This window comes from Kogia breviceps, chromosome 10 (genome assembly GCF_026419965.1).
Source record: "Kogia breviceps isolate mKogBre1 chromosome 10, mKogBre1 haplotype 1, whole genome shotgun sequence".
Taxonomy (NCBI): Eukaryota; Metazoa; Chordata; class Mammalia; order Artiodactyla; family Physeteridae; genus Kogia; species Kogia breviceps.
In genome coordinates, this window is record NC_081319.1 from 4,923,583 (window position 1) to 4,943,915 (window position 20,333).

Here is a 20,333-nt window from a genome sequence, read left to right on the forward strand (position 1 = left end):
CCTCCTGGCCACTAAGCAGCGCACTTCGGAAGAAGAAACGCGGGAGGCAGTAATCTAAAAGCTGGATTATCCTCCGAAGAGGCGGCTTCAATTCCTGGCGGAAGTGGATGCCTCCTCACAAGGTCTTAAAAGCTCAAAAAAAATTCCAAATTTTTACGTAGTCCCAACGGCAGGCATGAAAAGTTTTAGCGCTACTCCTAGATATTAACAGCTAGGAAAACACAAGTATCCTCGAATTTTTCACTATTATTATTTCTGACGTGTGTATAGTGTCTTTGAAGGACCAGAATCCGGAGGTGCTCTCCTTTTCCCTGCCAGGACCGAAAGGTGAAGTCCCATCAGCCTCGCGCGCTACTTTCCCCTCTCTTCCTCGGCGCTGCCTACGGAGGTGGCCGCCATCTCCTACTCGGTGAGTGTTCATCGTTGGCCATCCTCTTTTCTGCGGTCTCCATCTGGCCCCATCGCCCTCTGCCGAGGAGGCCCGTCCTTCCGAGCACTCGTCTGGGTGGGCATGGCTCTTGTCGGTTTTCCGGACCACATACAGGAGCAGAGGGAAGCGGCCCAGGGTCTCTTGCTCTCCTACGGAGGCCGCTTGGGGTCACAGTTGCGGACAGCTTGTTGGAGTACTGGGGGCGCAGGGCGCCGGTTGGGGCTAGACTAAGGGGGCTCCTGGGCGCCGTGGCAAGACTGAGGGGGTTCCGGCCTTACGGCCCTGGGACACCTCGCTCAGCGATGTCTGCCCACGTGTATTCTTCTATGTCCGCGGCTCTACTCTCCCTCCTTTCCAGTTTCTGGCCTTGGGGTTGCCTCTGTGGCGGGACTGCCAAAAAAACCAAAGAATCGAGCTGCGAGTCGAATAATTCAATTAATCGAAATTCTGGTAGCGGGTCAGGATCTCTGGGAATGTGAAACCGCATCCTGGTCTTCGAGAAAATTATTGGGGGTCGGGGGGAAGTTCATTCATTGGACACGTTTATTGAGTAACTGCTGTGTGCTCAAAGAAATTGGTGGCCGTGAAGAGAACAGAATGGGTGCTGCGGTAGAAAAGATAAGGTAGCCGGAAAGGCCACCTTGAGGAACGTCACTTTTTAGAGCTGGTATTCGGATGATGGTCAGGTGGAGCAGAACGTTCCAAGGCTTAGAGGCATTTTAGAAGCACATGACGGTTTTGTGTATCTTTCGAGGGTGTCACAGAGCAGCAGCACCCTAGAGGAATTACAGGTTTCTCTTTACTGCACGTCTCTTGTGGTCCTGGCACTGCAGGTGTTCAGTGTGCAATATCGCCATTTAAAAGGTGAGAAAACTGAGATTACAATCTTCATGAAGATTGCCCAAAGCCTGCAATTGGGCCATCTCAGGGCCGGGACACTTTGTAGAATGGGATTTGCTGCCCCTTTGCAAAATTTCCCTTTGTGGTTAATTTGTTTTCGGTCAGCTGTCGGCATTCTTTCTTGGCTTTGACTAGGCAAGGTGACCCCTCACCTCCCAGGATCGCGTCTGGAGAATGGCTAGTATTCTGCCAGCTTCGGAGTGGGGAGGGAAAGCAAGCCTGGCAGAGGTACCCATTCCATTCCCAGTTTGCTCAGTAGCTGGTGATTGGAAGATACTCTGCAACAGAGTTCAAGCCCCAGGCAGGGTGGGAAAGCCTCCTTCCAAGGAGCGCAGGCTCAACGGCCATGCAGCCGCTCCGCAGCATGGGGGATCTTCCCGGACCGGGGCACGAACCCCTGTCCCCTGCATCGGCAGGCGGACTCTCAACCACTGCGCCACCAGGGAAGCCCCAAGACTCATCTTTGACATGGTCTCTTGCCTCTCTCTTGAAGGCATCATGGCTGCCCTCAGACCCCTCGTGAAACCTAAGATCGTCAAAAAGAGGACCAAGAAGTTCATCCGGCACCAGTCAGACCGATATGTCAAAATTAAGGTATGTGGCCCAGGACGGAAGTGTGTGTTGGGGTGAAGAAAGGGGTTCCTAAACAGGCTGTTGGGTTTCTCACATCCCCAACTCAGATGATCTTTGGTAGGTGAACTGGTCTGTGGCTGGCGGTAGAGTTCTCTAGAATCCCAGGTGGCTCTGCCTTACTGGCACTCAGTCTCTTGATGTGTAAATTGAAATTTATATGGCAAGGGACACTTGCCTGTTTTGAGGTGTCTAGAGGCTCATATTTGTTATATTTCAGGTGGCCTTATGACAATATGAGAGATAGATTACACTTATTTCATAGATGAGAAAACTTAGGTGTTGATTGCGATGTTAAAAGCCATGCTTTTCGTCTTACTTTATACATGGTCTCCTCACATCCCATGGGTATGTATGTAGTCTGCTTTTCCTTTGCTTGGAAGGAGTGTGAATTTGGATCTGTATTCCTGCTGGTCAGATGCAGGAGCTCCTATTTTTTTTCCACCAGAAAAAATGTAGTGAAATCCTGTTCCCTGAAGACAACTACTGTTCTGCATGTTTCCTTTTCATCTGGTCCCTTTTTTCTCCGAAAGGAAGAGTTGGCGTCTTCACAGACACTAACCATGTGTTTTCTTTCAGCGGAACTGGCGGAAACCCAGAGGCATTGACAACAGGGTGCGCAGGAGATTCAAGGGCCAGATCTTGATGCCCAACATCGGTTACGGGAGCAACAAGAAAACCAAGCACATGCTGCCCAGCGGCTTCCGGAAGTTCCTGGTCCACAACGTCAAGGAGCTTGAAGTGCTGCTGATGTGCAACAAGTGAGCTGGGTCCCACCTCTGGGTTCAGGCGTCAGAAGCCTGTGTGTGTGGGCAGTTTGGGCAGGGACTCTGGACCTTCTGGAATGCATTTGGAGGAGTGGTGTGTCCTCAGGAGCTTGGGTGATGCTTGTTGGGGACTTCAGAGGGCTTCCTTTGCTAGAGAGATGTGGGTTGGGAGCTGTCCTGAAAAGTGTGGAGACCCAGGACCGGAAGAGAGTAAGTGGCTTTGCTTGAGCTTGACAGCATGGCTCCTGCTGTAGCCTCTGGCGGTCATTTTCAGAACATTACTTATATGCGGAGGGTGGGATGGAATGTAGCCTCAGACCTAAGGGACACTTTACACTGTGGCCACAGGTATCTTCAGAAGGCTACAGGAGTAGAGGAATTGCTGCCTCATTTTGGGCTCTGATCTGAAGTGGAGAAATGGGGGAAGGCTGCAGGCGGAGAGGACAACTTACACAAGAGTTGTAGGGGTGCAAGAGGGCATGGGTGTTCACAGCATTATTTTAGTGTTTTGAGATATTCTCGTGTGTGTGTGTCTGTCTGTCTGTGGTACGCGGGCCTCTCACTGTTGTGGCCTCTCCTGTTTCGGAGCACAGGCTCAGTGGCCATGGCTCATGGGCGCAGCCGCTCTGCGGCATGTAGGATCTTCCCAGACCGGGGCATGAACCTGTGTGCCCTGCATCGGCAGGCGGACTCTCAACCACTGCGCCACCAGGGAAGCCCAAGAAATTTAGACAGTTGGCGAGCTCTGTGTATAAGACTTTTGGTCTCTGCTTAGGGCCAAACGACGGCAGTGGGATGAGAAAAGATCTCTCACGGGTAGTGACTTAGACACAGTTTTAATCTGGATTGGGAGAATGGTAATTTTTGGTTAAGCAGAGGACAGTTTGTTTTCTTCCCTTCCTGTTAAACAGGAGCTTAAAAACCTGCAATTTCTTGGTGAGTTAGAAAGGACATGGAGTGAGTGACCAGTAACATCTGTGTGTACGTATGTGTACAAAGATCTTTTACCTGTAGTCATTGTAGATGCAAGTAATAAACGACCATTATTCTCACTTTCAGTTGAGTTTCTCTAGGTCAGAAACCTAGCCAGGCATTGAGATGCTGCAGATACTCTTTAGAAAGGATGAGCATAGGAATTAATGTTGGATGCCCAAACTGCAGTAAGAAGGTTGATAGAGGACTGTGACAGAAAGATGCAGTTTAGTATCTTTTGTGTAGCAAAGATGATTGCTGTGCAAATGTAGTTGGTTGCCGTAAGGTAAGTCTTTTTAGATAAGTCTTTTATCAGTAGCAGCTTGGCAGTTTGTATCAAGAGGCATAGAAATACTCTGGATCTAATTTAATTCACAAGTTCCATTTCTGGGCATTTATCCTGAAATAATTGAAAAGTAGGGAAACTGTAAGCTGATCATTGCAGCAGTAACTGTACTATGTACAATTGGTGAATGGTGGGGTTACAAGCGCCGGCTGGAATGTTGTATGTTAAAAACGGTTGTTGTGTGGAAAATGCCCAAGCAGAGGGGAAAGTATTTGAAGTATGTACAGTGTGATTGATTATTAAATACACATGGATGAGGACTTGGGGAGTTTTTGAAAAATGAAAAAAGTGTGATGCAACTTAAGACTCCTTGGAAATAAAGATTAGGGAAATGTTTTAAGATATTGGACTTGAGTGGACTTCTTTACATAAAACAAAAGAAGTTCTCTGTCTGGATTGGTTTGTCTCTTGCTTTGAAGCTGTTTTCCTGCAGAGTTCTTAAAAAGAACTGTGCCCACTGCCTTATTTAATCACTGCCTAGTCTTACTCCTCTCTCTGCTGAAATTCCTCCTGGGGTAGAGTGTCTTCTTAATTCACTGCTGATGGCTTCATAAATCACTTCCTCACTGAAATGTGCACATTAGGCCACTTCGTTACCAAACCGGGGTGTGGTGTGGCTGTGAAGGAATGAATAGAACGATACCTGGCACCAGCTCCGGAAACTTTAGGTGTTGTCATTCACTGGGTGAGTTTAGGCACTGTTACTTTTCAAGCTGAATTTGTCTGCAGCAAACAGGCGAAATGTTCATAGTCTGGGCTGGGGAGCCCTTGGCTTCATCAGGCTGTCGGGTTTTGCTGTTGGTTGCTTTGCAGAAAGTACCTAAACTTTTCATGGGCAAGTCCAAGCTCCCTGAGACTGCCTTGAGCTGGGCGGCTTGGTTCAAAGGACTGAGGGAGAACCTTTGAACCCGGAGTCTGGGGCTGAGCCATCCTGGCCTGCGCGTGACTTGGGAATTCACCTCCACTTTGTGGGCCTTGGTTTCCTCGTCTGTAAAATAGAGGCGCTACCTGGATTACGAGGCTGCTGGGAGGGTTAAATGAGAGGGATCACTACCAGGGAACACTTCAGAGCTGTGTTGCTAGTGCCATGGAATTAGGGGAGTTAGCAGCCCCCCGTCTCTTCAGTGCTGCAGCTCTGGAAGCAGAGTGACCAGGGCTATTGCCTTCCCGGTGGGACACGTGTGTGTGTTTGCCAGGGTGGCCTCCTTACTCACGTACCGATTCTTTCCCAGGTCCTACTGTGCCGAGATTGCGCACAACGTCTCCTCCAAGAACCGCAAAGCCATTGTGGAGAGAGCAGCCCAGCTGGCCATCAGAGTCACCAATCCCAACGCCAGGCTGCGCAGCGAAGAAAATGAATAGACGGCTCGTGTGCACGTTTTGTTTAATAAAACCGTGAAACGGCCATCTGGCATTTCCCCCTTGGTTGTACTCTTCCGTTTGACAGCTTGTCACAGAGGTTGCTCTTTTGCCTGTTCATGCTCTGTGGAACCTTCTGTCTGCAAGGCGTTTGTAAAGGATGCATGATCCTTCCTTCGTGGGGCCCAGGCCTCAGGTGCCCAGAGCAGCCTTGGTCGGCTCCAGGTGGGCTCAGGAAGATGTGGCCTTCAGACCACGGTAGGTTCTGAGACCCCTGGTTGAAGGACCTGGCATCTTGGAGCAAGTAGTCGTTCTTGTGAAGATTGAGGACAATCAAGTTTCCTTTTCAACTACAGTCCTAGACCTTAGTCAACAGTGCCTAGAATTCAGCTGTTTTATGAGGCTAAGAGGCCGTTTTTCCAAGACATGGTATTAAGTGGCAGCACAGGTCACATGGAAGAGGGCATGTGGCACTCTATAGCCCGAGACTGGATTTAAGGCCTTTAGCTCAGTAGATAAATGTCTTTCTTACAGATTGGCTCCTGTTCAAAACTCAGTCTGAAACGCCTGAGTAAACTGTTGGTCTTCGTGTGACTTCCCTGAATTGACGTGGGAAGCGTTCTGATAGTCTTGTGACTACCGAGTAGAGGAATTGTGCGGAGAAAACAGTTAACAGTTTAGGATCTGTCCTTTATTAACCTGGGATAGCAGAAAATTCTTTGGCCTGTCGCTTAATGTCTCTGTGTCCTTGACACTAAAAACTAGAAAGGATGTGTTCACAAACCACCTGGTTACACCTCGATGGTGGGATATGAAAAGCGGTTTGTACTTGTTCATTTGTGCCTGCCTGCCTCTCGGTTTGCTACGTACGAGTTCTGGGATTAGAAAAAAGACACCTAATTCCCTACCCCGCTCACCTGCCTCTGCAAAATCAGGACACATTCCTGACTGATCCCTGCCAGTGAGAAAGAAAGCATTGTGGATCCTAAAGTGTGAACAGCTCAGGGAGGTACCTGAGTTTTTAAGATGCCCGGCCAAAGCACTAATTTTTGGCACATCAGATCAGGTGAAAACGTGCGAGTAGTGTGAATGACACATCTGGGACAGCGGGGAGGAAGGCATCCAGCTGCCTCCTAAGATTTTTGCAGCTGTGAGCACAAGTATTTCTAAATACTAAGTACTTGGTGAGGCTGGGACCCCCAGTTTGAAGGAGCCAGGCTGACCTGTGTGAAGTCCCATCCATCTTCCGTGGAAGCTTTGGAAGAACTACCACACCTGCTTTGAATAACTGTCCTGAGTTAAAAGGGCCCAACTGTTGGCAGCCTCGCAGCTCTTACTGGGGTCCCTGGAGAAGGTGCCCGACCAGGAGAGGGAGGGCCCCAATGAGATGGATAAGGGGCAAAAGTTAGAGGCCTGTGGTGCTGGGAGGGTGAGGCTCTGGCTTCAGTGGGCCTCCTTGTGAGCTGGGGGGGTTCCCAGGGGGTTGGGGGAGCACTAGCTGAGCTCCATGGAGTCTGTGCTGGGGGCTGAAGCAGAATCCTTCTGGATGCTTTCAAAGAGGGCAGCCAGCTCGGGGTTGGATCGAATTTGGGACGAGAAGTCCGCCATGATGGGGCTCTTCCCCACTTCTGGGATGGTCAGCAGGGCAGCCACTGCCCTCATCGCGGAGCGCTTCAGTTCATCTTGCTTCTCAAACTCCTGTTTCACAGAACCAGCTTTGACCTAAGGCGGGAAGCAATGAACAACGAGCCATCCTTTATTGAACGTGGCCTTGCATTTGCCTGGTCACCTGTCATCCTCCCCGGCTCATGCGCCATCTCCTATCTTTATCTACTGCGCTTACAGCAGGCCCTTGGCACCACTGGACTTCATGAATGGGTTGCTGTGACGGCCTTCAAAGCTGGCCTCTTACCCCCGTGGTCAAGTCCTTGCCTCTGCCACCCATTCTGCAGACAGGTTGGGGAGTAGACTTCCAAAGCTGCCTCGCCTGCTCTCCACTGCTTTATCCCCTACCTCTCCCGCTTATTCACAGAATCTCAGGAATTTCCCCACTGCTTATGGAATAAAGTCCAGATCCCTTCTGCTCTGCTCACAGGACACGCAGCCCAGACAACACTCGGGCTCTTCCCCGCAGAGGCTCAGGTAGAGGTGAAAAGCTTGGCGGTGGGGCTGGACAGTCCTGGGTTCAAGTGGCTCTGCCCCCTAAGAGCCGTGACCCCTCTTTAAGCTCCAATCGAAAATACTCTGCTTTCTTTTTGGTTAATTCCTACTCTTCCAAAACCCAAATTAGTTCTTGCTTTCAGCAGGCATTTACTGGGTGTGATAGGCTGTTCTCAACGTGACAGCTTTCCGTGAGCCTTCTGCCTAAGATCCTCCCCGGACCTCGAGGCACTCCAGGCTAACTGCCCTATACCAATCAGTCAGTGGCTTCTATCTTTCGAAGGGTCTGACTCAGTTTCCCAATTAGGATGTGAGAGGAGGGAGTCCACCACGTTCAATGTTGCATCCCTGGTACCTCGCACAAGGCCCAGCACTCAGGAAGTGTTGAATGGATGAAAGGAAGAGCTAGGTTTGAATCCCAGCTCTGCAATTTACTGTGTAGCCTCAGTCGATAACTTGACCTCTCTGAACCTTTGTTTCCTTGTGTGTATAATGGTAAGAATAAGAAGTACTCTGTAGGGCAATGATAACGATCGAATAAAGCACTTCATACAACACCCGTACTGCAGGAGATTCTCAGTAAACAGTAACCATGAACGATCTGCGGAGAGCCCAGCAGGTGCGCCCAGGGCTGGGCAGGGCGCTTACCTTAGCGGTACAGGTGGCCCTGAGGGGCTCGATGAGCCGGTCCAGCCTCTGCAGGACAGGCACGGGGCACAGCGTCGCCAGTCGGGCGAGCATAATGAAGGTCAGCATCTGCCCAGGGGGAAGGACACAGTTCTTGGTGAGACGGCCCAGGACCCAAAGCAGCAGGCCCTGGGGAAGAGCAGAGGTCTGGAGCGCAAGGCCAAGCTCTAGCAGCCAGCCCGCCTGCCTGCCACGCTGACCCGTGGGTACTGGCACTCACCGAATACTGGTTGACGAAATTAAGGAATGTTTTTGTACATTTTCCCGGGAAAGACTGAGATTTACAACAGTGGTTCTCTCTAGGTGGAGCGGAACTTTTGGGTGATTACTACTCACTTCTCTATTCACTTTTAGATTGTCTAAACCCTTTAAGAGAAGCATAATTCCTTTTGATAATTTGACACTGGTTTTTTGTTAACAAAAACGATTCATGTTCATTGTATGTATTTTAAAAAGCTACAAGGATAGCAAGTAAAACCTGTCTCCCTCACAGGTAATAAAAAAATGGCCCAAACTTCTACAACTCATCACCTAACAGTGGGTCTTGGCCACCTTCCATGCCAGCACAGAGATCCCTCTCCGTCCTTGTAATGCTGCCAGGATCCCATCCATGGCTGGAGGTACCTGGTTTACTGAGCCAGCTCCCCCATGAGTGGACATTTTGGTAGCTGCCAGCCTTTCCCAACTCCCAGAGAGCTGTGGAGAACCGTCTCTCTGAATGTATTTTTAGGAGTCGGTCCATGAAGTCAGTTCACAGAGTGTCTAAGAATTCTAAATTTTAAAATGTTTCTAAGGTTTGGGGATATATGTATTTGCATGGCTGATTCACTTTGTTGTAAAGCAGAAACTAACACACCATTGTAAAGCAATGATACTCCAATAAAGATGTTTAAAAAAAAATCCCCAAAAAATAAAAATAAAAAAATAAAATGTTTCTAAATTCTCCATTTTTCTAGTTCTGGTCAAACCATCCTCCCAGGAGCTTGCCCAGTGTAGACTCCCACCAAAGGCGTGAGACGCGGGTTCTTTTTCTCATTGGTGAAGAACAAAGCAGCTGTTTTTCCACGGGGGGCTCCTGGGGCAGGGGTGGGGGACAAACAAGAAGCGGGCCCTGCGGTGCCCGGCTGTCCTCCCGCCGCGGGGTGGGCCTGGGTCCGGCGGGGGGCTCGCCCTACCCGGATGTCGTAGTGGTCCTTCAGGCCGTCCTCCACGTGGTTCAGGAACTCGCAGATGTCCAGCTGCCCCAGGCAGCTCTCGAGCAGCGAGTACATGCACTCGAAGGCCGCCTTCCGCACATCCAGCCCATCGTCCACCGTGTGCTTAAAGGGCCCCATCTCCACCTGCAGGAGGGAGGGAGGACAGCGGGCCGGGGGCTGTGACCCCAGGGCGTAAGGCCACCTCCCCGGGTTCCCGCTGCACCCCTCCCTCTGTTGTTCAGCACTGCGTCCCATCCCCAAGTCATGCCTTAGACCCTTAAGTCTCCATGCCTTTGCTCAGCCCATGATGCCTTCTGATAATAATAGTAACAGTAATTATAGTTACAAGTATTAGAACCTACTGGGCAGTTATGATGTGCCAGGCACTGTGCTGAGTGCTTGACAGATGACGTTTTACTCATTCAACAGTCCCAGGAAGACGGTGTTACTATTAACTCCATTTAATATATGAGGAAACTAAGGCTCAGAAAGGTTAACTAACTTGCCCAAGGACACTAGCCCAAGCTAGTAAATAGCCCAACCAGAATCAAAACCCCAGGTCTCTCTGAAGTTATAACCACAAGGCCCTGCTCTTAATGGTAACTCCTTCTTACCCCTCGAAGCCCAGCTCAAATGTCCCCTCCTTTTGGAACACTTTCCTAACCCCTCTCAACAGTCACATGCTCCTCAGCGATGCCAGCTGGTTCAGCCCTTGTCATTATACCGTGCAATGAGCTGCCTGTTAACTCACTTTTAATCTCTCCCTCTTAAGCCCTGACTTTACCAAGTGCTCTAAGTAACTGAAATCATCAGCAGAGAGGGTACCCCTCCCTCTCCTTCAGGAGGCCGTGAGCTCCCTGGTGCCTCATGTCTGGTCCCGGCGCCTGGACGCCGGGCTGGTGCTCCACGAACACCTGCTGAATGCCGAGTGATGACAAGAGTTGCTGACATTTACTGAGCACCGACTGTGTGCCAGGAGCAGTTCTGAGCACTTGTAGGGTTTAGCTCATTAAAAATCTTCTCAACAACCCTATAATGTGGACACAGTTATTTCCCTCCCTTTGCCCGTGAGGACAAACTGAGGTTCAGAGAGGATCGGGTTGCCCCGGCCAGGGTCACACAGCTGGGAAGTGGAAGGGCAAACTTGACCCTGTGGGCCGGACCTGCTCTGATGAGCTTGGCCCTAACCCTCGCCCCAGCCGCAGCAGTCAGACCCAAGGGCTCCCGGCTCTGTCCTCCCACGGCTTCACCTCTCGGATGAGGTCCCGGCGGATCTTCGTCTCCTGGTAGAGGAGGGGCAGGATGTCGTCCAGCAGGTCGCGGACCAGTGAGGGCTTGTTGTGCACGGCGGAGTTGAAGAAAGCCAGGGTGGCCCGGCGCACATTCAGGTCTGGGTCCTGCAGGCTCTCCATGAAATCTCCTGGCAGAAAGACCAGAGGTGGTGTGAGGGGCAGCACCGCCCAACACAAACCACCTCCCCCCCACCGGGTTTATCTGGTTAACGGGAGCCGTGCAGACCTGGCTGGACGGGGACAAATGTGTTCTGAGCATCTACTCTGCGCAACAAACCTTCAAAGTCCAGATAAGAATGTGGACTTGAGTCTGGCCTGGGTTCAAATCCAGGCTTGACCACGTGATAACTGTGGCACCTTGGACAGCCTCAATGTCCTCAACTGTAAAATGGGTGTAACAGCAGTACCTACACTGTAGGACTGGTTTTAGGATTAAAAATGCGGTGATGTCTACAAAGCACACAGCAGAGCACCAAATGAGGACGATAAATGTTAACTTGATTTTATTTCAGATGAGAATGCTGAAGACCAGAGAGGTAAAGAGACTTACACAAAATCACACAGCATTTCTTTTAGTATAGGTTAGACTTTTTAATAACTATGTTAATGTTTTATATATTCAATAAATAAATAAAATCAAGAATGGGAGGGATCCCTAAAAAAAAAAACAACAACAACTGTATTTCAAATGATTAATATAACCACCCAGGTTATGAAGGAGAAAACAACTCACCTAAGTAACTTCCAAAGCATTGTGACAAGATGCCCTCAGGCTAAAGATAAAAGAATTATAAACGAACACTGATTTTTCACAGATTCGGGTTAGCGCAACTCTCATGACTACCTTCTGTGTATTCCAGGAGTAAGTGAATAAAGATCTCAAGAGCTGGGTTTCTCCTGTAACAGATGGGTATATGGAAAGGGAGAAGGCTAGCATGAACCCTGTGGTGCTGGACTGGAATATGTACGTGTGTCTGACTGTGTACATACAGTCATACACACTTAGATTTCCTGATTCTGTCTGCTGAGAGGGCCTAGAAGTAATGGCACCCCAGTAGCCATGAGCACACCTAGTGCTCAGATCTTGGATTCTGAATACTATTCTCCACTAAAAGGAATCAGGCTCCTTGGAGAAATGGTTGATTCCAGGGCTGGGGCAGGAAAGGTTCAAGATGGGTCGGGAGCACCTTATCACGCCAAAAGGTAAGGAGATGCTCAAAGAATGATGGAAACATGTCAACAGAACAAAAGAACCAGCTTGAAGGGCTCCCACTGGCTAAATGTGAGATAATCTTGGGACTCAAAAGAAATGACAGGAATAGATTATAACCCACTGAGTGAAATATAAACCCCTGAGTCTATAATGATATGAACAAATCAATGAATAAATAAATGGGGGAAAAGGAAAAGTTATTTCTGGGAACGAAATGCAAACTAATAAATATGGGAGGAATGCTGGAATTAGAAAGTTGTCACTTAGCAACTGTCAGTAATCGTTTATTCAGGCAAGAAACCCCAATGGATGCAAAATGTAGTGGGCAAAAATTTGATGAGGAAGAAGATATTTCAATAGGCTTAAAAATACTTACTCATTCCAAAGGGAAAAGCAACTTTAAAGTGGAGAAACCTAAAAGTCTCCAGCCTAACCAGTCAATCAGAGTTACCATCACCTGTCATGGGACAAACTGCCATCATGGGTCTCCTGGTGTGAAGCACGGGGAAGAACACAGTCTCCCAGCAGAGCAGGATCCAAACCCAGGGCTGGTGGCTCTGGGTCCCTTCTGCGGTGCCCTGCTGGCTCTCCTAGGTTCTCACTCCCTCTGAGGACACAGCTGCGGGGACCCGGCAAGACCTGAGTTCAAATCTCTTATCTGAGCCTTACTTTCCTCATCTGTAAAATGGGGCCAGTGCTCAGGCTACAGAGGGGGCTGCGAAGATGAACCGTGATGAGGTAAAAGGCCTAGCATGGTACCTGATCTACAGCAAGAGCTCAAAAACATACAACAACAAACCCAAACACCCAGGTGGAGGCCTTGGTGGGTGCCCACCACGGGCAGCTCAGGCAGGATGGAGGAAATCAGAGCTGGAGGCAGCGTGCCCCCTGCTGGGTCAGGACGTGGGATGAAGTAGCTGCTGACGATACTGCTGCAGCTTCCGGACATGTTTTCCAATCCAGAGTGCTGGCCCCTCTTCCCTGGCGGTCCAGTGGTTAAGACTCTGCACTCCCAGTGCAGGGGACAGGGGGTTCGATCCCTGGTCGGGGAACTAAGATCCCACATGCCGCACGGTGCGGCCAAAAATGAAAAACAAACAAACAAACCCAGAGTGCTGGCCCCTTGGTCGCACACAACAGTGCCCCAGCAGGTGGGGATCAGCACCCCCATTGTATAGCCGAGGATGAGGTGGCCTGTCCACGCTCACACAGCCCAAGCAGCAGAGCCAGGATTTGAACCAAGGCTGCTGCTGGACTCTAAAACCTCTCCACACTCCACCAGGGGGCCCTGCCTGAATGAGGAGGGCCAGACTCTGGTGTGGCCCAGGTGAAGGTCCACAGGCAAGGCTGTTTGGGCTCCTCAGGCCAGAAGGCCCCTCAGACCAGGGATGAGCCGGGGAGCTGCTCTCCCCAGCCCCTGTGCAGCTCTACCCAGCTAGGCGCCCGCCAAAGCCAACGCAAGGGAGAGCCTGTGTTCATGGAGTACTTTCCCCCCAGTCACACAGGGGAGTCTCCAAAACAACCTGAGAACACGCAGATAAGGATTTCTCAATCCCATTTTACAGATGAGGAAACTGAGGCTCAGAGGGGAGAAGGGGCGTGCTGGGCCCACCCAGCGATTCCGGGGCAGTGCAGGGATTTGAGCCCCGCTGCCCATCATGGGTGAGGCAGCCTCCCAGGTCTCCGAATCCCCTTGGCTAACATGTAAGAAAAATCAGCTCAAACCCACACACCTGTGGTCACCTTATCTTTGACAAAGGAGGCAAGAATATACAATGGAGAAAAGACAGTCTCTTCAATAAGTGGTGCTGCGAAAACTGGGCAGCTACATGTAAAAGAGTGACATTAGAACATTCTCTAACACCATACACAAAAATAAACTCAAAATGGACTCAAGACCTAAATGTAAGGCCGCACACTATAAAACTCTTAGAGGAAAACACAGGCAGAACACTCTACGACATAAATCACATCAAGGTCTTTTTTGATCCACCTCCTAGAGTAATGAAAATAAAAATGAAAAGAAACAAATGGAATCTAATTAAACTTAAAGGCTTTTGCACAGCAAGGAAACCATAAACAAAAGACAACCCTCAGAATGGGAGAAAATATCTGCAAATGAAGCAACCAACAAGGGATTAATCCCCAGAATATATAAGCAGTTCATGCAGCTCAATATCAAAATAACAAACAACCCAATCAAAAAATGGGTGGAGGGCTTCCCTGGTGGCGCAGTGGTTGAGAGTCCGCCTGCCGATGCAGGGGACGCGGGTTCGTGCCCCGGTCCGGGAAGATCCCACATGCCGTGGAGCGGCTGGGCCCGTGAGCCATGGCTGCTGAGCCTGCGCATCCGGAGCCTGTGCTCAGCAATGGGAGAGGCCACAGCAGTGAGAGGCCTGCGTACCGCCAAAAAAAAAAAAAAAAAAAATCCTACATTGAGGTATCACGCCACGCCACGCCGCTCAGAATGGCCATCATCAAAAAATCTACAAACAATTGGGCTTCCCTGGTGGCGCAGTGGTTGAGAATCCGCCTGCCGATGCAGGGGACGCGGGTTCGTGCCCCGGTCTGGGAAGATCCCACGTGCCGCGGAGCGGCTGGGCCCGTGAGCCATGGCCGCTGGGCCTGCGCGTCCGGAGCCTGTGCTCCGCAAGGGAGAGGCCACAACAGTGAGGCCCGCATACCACAAAAAAAAAAAAAAAAAAAAAAAAAAAAAAAAATCTACAAACAATAAATGCTGGAGAGGGCATGGAGAAAAGGGAACCCTCCCACACTATTGGTGGGAATGTAAATTGGTGCAGCTGCTATGGAGAACGGTACGGAGGTTCCTTAAAAAGCTAAAAACAGAACTACCATATGACCCAGCAATCCCACTACTGGGCATATACCCAGAGAAAACCATAATTTGTAAAGACTCGTGCACCCCAATGTTTACTGCAGCACTATTTACAACAGCCAGGACATGGAAGCAACCTAAATGTGCACAGACAGAGGAGTGGATAAAGAAAATGTGGTACATATATACAATGGAATATTACTCAGGCATAAAAAAGAACAAAATAATGCCATTTGCAGCAATATGGATGGACCTATAGATTGTCATACTGAGTGAAGTAAGTCAGACACAGAAAGACAAGTATTATATGATATCGCTCATACATGGAATCTAATTTTAAAAAACAATACAAGGGCTTCCCTGGTGGCACAGTCGTTAAGAATCCGCCTGCCAAGGCAGGGGACACGGGTTCCAGCCCTGGTCCAGGAAGATCCCACGTGCTGCGGAACAACAAAGCCCATGCACCCCAACTACCAAGCCTGCGCTCTAGAGCCCGGGAGCCACAACTACTGAGTCCACGTGCCACAACTCCTGAAGCCCACACACCTAGAGCCCGTGCTCCGCAACAAGAGAAGCCACCACAATGAGAAGCCTGCGCACCGCAAAGAATAGTAGCCCCCGCTCGCCGCAACTAGAGAAAGCCCGCGCGCAGCAACGAAGACCCAACGCAGCCAAAAATAAATAAATTTATAAAAGACAAAACAATACAAATGAACTTATCTACAAAACAGGAACAGACTTACAGATATCGAAAGCAAATGTACGGTTACCAAGGGGCTGGTGGGGAGGGATAAATTGGGAGATTGGGATGGACATATACCCACTCCTATATATAAAATAGATAACTAATAAGAACTTGCTGTAGAGCACAGGGAACTGTACTCAATACTCTGTAATGGCCTATATGGGAAAGAATCTTTAAAAAAAAGAGTGGGTATGGGTATATGTATTATAATTGATTCACTTTGCTGTGCACCTGAAACGAACACAGCATTGTAAATCAACTATACTCCAATAAAAATTTTTAGGAAAGAAAAAAGAAAAAGAAAAATCAGCTCAAGCGCAAGAACAGGGTGGAGGTGACCAAAGGGGGCAGAGGGGTGGGGACACTCACCAACGAAGGTCTTCAGGATGGGGTCGACGGGGTGGGGCTGGTCCGAGATGAGGAACTTGACGGCCGTGATGACAGTACAGCGGGTGTGTGGCTGACCTGCAGGACGAGAGGGGGCACTTGGGGCGGGCGCGACGGGTCCCGGACACCCACAGGCCGGAGGGCGCTGAGGCTCCCCTCGCCTCCGTGGGAGACAGAACCACGTCCCCTCCCCACGCGAAACGCCCTGCCCATCTCTGGGCAAGCTGATGCTACCACTTTCCTTGGCAGCCCAGAATCTCCCCTGAATTCTTCCTACTTCAGCTGAGAGGGTAAAACTGCGAGCTCTCAGGCAGCCACGCCAAGGACAGAAACGGACAACGAGAACCCAAGACAGGGCTCAACCCGAAGAAAGACCTCTCTGCCCAGGCCTTGGGGCTGCGTTCTATTTTTCAGACGTATTATCTCAATTAATCCTCAGGATCAATTAATCCTAGTCATTGGTTGATAATATAAAAAAATCATACAATATGAGTCACAATAATTAATAAAAATTCTTCTTAATCTCCATTTTCTACATGAGAAGAGACCGGAAAGGTTAAATTCACGTCTAAGGGGGCTTCCCTGGTGGCGCAGTGGTTGAGAGTCCGCCTGCCGATGCAGGGGACGCGGGTTCGTGTCCCGGTCCGGGAGGATCCCACGTGCCGCGGAGCGGCTGGGCCCGTGAGCCGTGGCCACTGAGCCTGCGCGTCCGGAGCCTGTGCTCCGCAACGGGAGAGGCCACAACGGTGAGAGGCCCGCGTAATGGGAAAAAAAAAAAATTCACGTCTAAGGTCACACAGCAGGTCCAGAATTCACCAGCTGCTTCTGAGCCCTCTCTGTGGGCTTCTCCAAGAAGGGAGCAGTTGTGCTTCAAGCAGGCTGAACTCACTGAATTTTGCTTTTCTGCTTGCTTTCTGAGTGGAGAAGCTGCAGAAAGGGAAGGGAGTATACTTCCCATTAGGGTGAAGGAAATTAATCGGCAGCTTCCACCCCTCCGGCACACAGCACTGAACGGGTTAAGGCCATTTCCACCCAAGACTTCAGTTCAAGACTCAGCAGAAAGTTTACAATTTGATGCTAGGGTATGAGTGAGTGAGTTACTGACTTCAGACTTGTAGTTTTTTCCTCTTTCTCTTTCCATCCTGACTGGCTCCTGAGAAGATTCAGGGTGGCTGCTAAAGATGATACACATAGAAGAGGATTAATTGAACTAAGAAAAATGAGGCCAAGGACACAGTGAGATGGAAACCAGAGTGAGGGGCGTGCAGCGAGAGGCAACTAGAAAGTCCTATGAACTTGCTAGAAGCAGGCCGCTGCTTCGGCTCTAAGCATCCCAGCAGCCGGCAGTAAATAGGAAATGTGACTGGCTCGCTGGGTCAACAGTGGGCACGAGGCCTCAACACATCTGAGCTTGGAAAAGGCGGGGCTGCCCCTCATCCCAAGACTCTTGCCTCCCAAGGCTCCTCGTGAAGAGCCCTGTGCAGCGTCACAGGTGATGTCCTCAACGTGGATGTCCCGTGCACACAGCAGTGAGGGCCCAGAGCTGCTGCTTGTCTACCAGCAACCCAGGGAGGGCTTAAGCGGAATCACTGACACAGCCACGACAGTGGATACTACTAGCAGTACGAAGTAGGTACCACCCACTATACCAAGCACTTTGGCTGCATTATGTCAACTAACACAGCACTGACCCTATGGGGACCGGGTGACCAGCTCAAGGCCTGCATGCCTTTCGCCCCCAGGGGCTTTCACTTGCCTAAGAGCCCGCAGTCCACCTGCCGGCTCTCTTCCCCCCCGAGCCGCAGGACACCCTGACGCGCCCTAACCCCAGAACGTAAGACCTGCCTTCCTCACCCCTTCCCTGGCCCTCTCCACAGCCCAGGGCCTGGCATCCAATCCTAGTCCACGTTTACATTTGCTCCCGCCTCATGCTGGCCCGAGACAGCTGCACCCTGCAGGCTGCCGTTCCTGGCCCCTCGGAGAACTGCCTTCGCTGACCCTCACCTGGAGCACAAGGCCGCTTGCTGTCCACAACAAGTGGCGCCGTGAAAAGTTTATTTGTTGGAGGGACGCATCAAGGATCCCGCCCCCTCCATCCCAGAGGGTCCCACAGGAAGAGGCCTTGAAGTCTCAGGAAACACTGTTTTTTAACGGCTCCTCTGCCTTGAACCTGGTCAAAACACTGACTCTCAGACCCAATCGCCTGAACAAGTTCACCCTACGTGGACCTCCGCCCACCTCCGATCTGGGCTGCCTTAGCCCACCCCTGTGCCCCTACCTGCAGCAAGTTGCTTCCGGAACCGGGGCAGGAGGAATGGAGGGTTCGCGAGGACCAGCTTCCCGAGGCACTCGGCCACCACCCCCCGGGTGCCCTCCTCGGCGCCCTCGCAGCGCTGGAACAGCAGGGCCCAGATGTCCTCGGCGTAGGGCTTCAGGCTGTCGGGCTGGGCGGCCCCCAGGGCCTCCCGGAGCGAGTGTAGCAGCAGGTACCGCCGCCGGGGCTCGGCCTCCATCTGCCCCAGCAGGAAGGGCAGGAAGTCAGGCAGGTTCCCCGCGCCCACGCGGCCCAGCGCGTAGGAGGCAGCCGCCCTCACGTCCTCGCTGGGTGAGCCCAAGGCTTCCAGGAGCACCGCCTTCAGCTCCTGCTGGGGGCCCGGTCCAGCCACCTGGCCCACCTCGGCCAGCGACAGGATCGCCAGGACCTTGACCCCTGGGCTCGAGCTGGGCGACCTGGCATCACAGACCAGGCGGTTGGCCGTGCCCACCACCTCCTGGGGACAGGCCACCGCGAGGGCCGCCACACACCGAGCCAGCGAGTGGAACACCTGCTTGTGCAGGCCGGGCCCACCGTCCGCCACCTGCTCGTAAACGGGCGCCGTGAGCAGGCCGACGAGCTCGGCGTAGTCCACGCACGGCGGCCGGGTCCCCACCAGGGCCTGTAGGAAGCCTTCGGCGGCCGCGAGCACACCGGCCGGCAGGAGGGGCGAGCGCAGCAAACGCAGCAGCTCTGCCAGCACAGGGCCACTGACCTCGGCCAACAAGGCTGGCTGGGAGCGGGTCACAGTGGCGAGGAAGTCCACAGCCAGCTGGGCTACGTGCATGTCGTTCTCACTGACAAGGGAGGGCAGCTCGGCCAGCACGGCCTGCACGGCAGACGGCGGGAGGCCGAGGCCCTGACTCTGGGCCAGGGCGGCCAGGGCGGCCAGTGTAGCCAGCCGCAGGGCCCGCTGGTTCTTCCGCAGGAACGAGGCCAGAATGGGCAGCGCCTCGGCTAGGATGGGCTGCAGGTCGATCCGCAGCGGGGACACGGCCACCAGTGTCAGCGCCTTGACGGCAGAAAGCCGGGTGATCTCATTCCGCAGGCGGTCCAGGAGGAGCAAGAGTGACGGCTCCAGGTTATCCCCGAGCTGGTCACCCAGGTGGCCCACGAGGTGGCCCATGCAGGAGATGGCCCGCTCCTTCACCTCCTGGTCCAGGTCGGTGGCACGAAGCCGTGCCAGGGTGGCCGCGGACATCTCTCCAATGTAGGGTGCCGGGTCCAGCATCCGAGGCCCATCCAGCGGCCACAGGGCCCTCACCAGCTCCTGGAGCACCAGCAGGGCCTCGGCTGCGATCTTGTAGAAAGGGTCGGCCACGCAGGCCATCACAGGCGGCAGGAGAGCGGGCAGGTGGGGGTGGAAGGCCTCAGCCGGCTCTGTGCCCAGCAGCCCCTGCAGGAAAGCCAGGGCATCCATCCGGATGGTGGAGGAGCTGGAGCGGTCCGCCAGCGAGAAGACGATGCCTGGGGGGTGGGAGGGGCGGGAGGCAAGGTTACCAGGCCACAGACCCTGACCCAACTCAGCCCTCCCTGGATGCAGGGGTGGAGCACCCTGAGGCGTCTGAGCTGGACCCGGGCACCTGCGCTCTCACGCGGCAGACTCTATGAGGTCAGGGCTTGGCCGGGGCCAGGGCTGAGGACACAGGCCAGGAAACCTATTTACAAACAGGACATAGGGCCGGCGCCCCAGCCCTGTTCTCACTGCTGGCAGTGGGGAGCCACTGTAGGTTGCTGAACAGGGGTACTCGCAGGGATTGGGGGCTGGGGGCTGGGTTCCAGTCCATCCTACCTGCTACCAGCACGGGCATGTGCTCTGCCAGGCTGCCCGGGAGGACGCCCGCCAGCTCGGCGAGGAGGCTGAAGCAACCCTGGCGGGCCCGGACACTCCGCTCTTTAAGCTGCCTCTGCAGGGCCTGAATCACAAGAGGCACCTGGGGATGGAGCGGGGAGGTCACTGACCACCCAGGAACCTCCACGCCCCGCCCACTACTGGGGGGCTCTGCCCGAGCACCTGCCCACGGAGGACCGCCAGCGCGGAGAGGATCATTCCACCCCCAGCTTCCCATCACTTGCTCTGTCCCAGGCACCTGATTCCA

General features: G+C 52.4%; 2 protein-coding genes and 1 non-coding gene across 5 annotated transcripts in view; 2 read left to right on the plus strand and 1 right to left on the minus strand.

Annotated features, from left to right (window-relative positions):
- The first annotated feature begins 155 nt into the window (after window positions 1-155).
- Window positions 156-5,450, plus strand: RPL32 (ribosomal protein L32). The gene is made up of 4 exons (XM_059076128.2): window positions 156-409; window positions 1,824-1,924; window positions 2,540-2,721; window positions 5,278-5,450. Exons 2-4 carry the CDS (start codon window positions 1,829-1,831, stop codon window positions 5,405-5,407), a joined length of 408 nt encoding a protein of 135 aa, XP_058932111.1. The 5' UTR covers window positions 156-409; window positions 1,824-1,828; the 3' UTR covers window positions 5,408-5,450.
- Window positions 1,480-1,619, plus strand: LOC131764704 (small nucleolar RNA SNORA7). The gene has a single exon (XR_009337913.1). It is a non-coding gene; the product is annotated as a small nucleolar RNA SNORA7 (small nucleolar RNA).
- The window catches only part of CAND2 (cullin associated and neddylation dissociated 2 (putative)), a 30,366-nt gene continuing 15,445 nt past the window's right edge, over window positions 5,413-20,333 (minus strand). The window contains exons 9-15 of one of the 3 annotated variants that reach the window (XM_059076092.2): window positions 20,027-20,168; window positions 18,199-19,701; window positions 15,903-15,998; window positions 10,698-10,867; window positions 9,427-9,591; window positions 8,213-8,320; window positions 5,413-7,126 (exon numbers count right to left, since the gene is read on the minus strand). In XM_059076092.2, the coding sequence (XP_058932075.1) occupies window positions 6,899-7,126; window positions 8,213-8,320; window positions 9,427-9,591; window positions 10,698-10,867; window positions 15,903-15,998; window positions 18,199-19,701; window positions 20,027-20,168 (2,412 nt within the window). In that variant the 3' untranslated portion in view covers window positions 5,413-6,898. Of the gene's footprint in view, window positions 7,127-8,212; window positions 8,381-9,426; window positions 9,592-10,697; window positions 10,868-15,902; window positions 15,999-18,198; window positions 19,702-20,026; window positions 20,169-20,333 lie in introns of all 3 variants that reach the window. The other 2 variants (XM_067043394.1, XM_067043395.1) reach the window with 2 other exon arrangements.

Excerpts from the sequence above, each read along its gene's own strand:
- RPL32 (XM_059076128.2), top strand. The coding sequence starts at position 1,829 with ATGGCTGCCCTCAGACCCCTCGTGAAACCTAAGATCGTCAAAAAGAGG. Across the intron at positions 1,925-2,539 it reads ACCGATATGTCAAAATTAAG|CGGAACTGGCGGAAACCCAG; the intron begins GTATGTGGCCCA and ends GTTTTCTTTCAG. Across the intron at positions 2,722-5,277 it reads GTGCTGCTGATGTGCAACAA|GTCCTACTGTGCCGAGATTG; the intron begins GTGAGCTGGGTC and ends ATTCTTTCCCAG.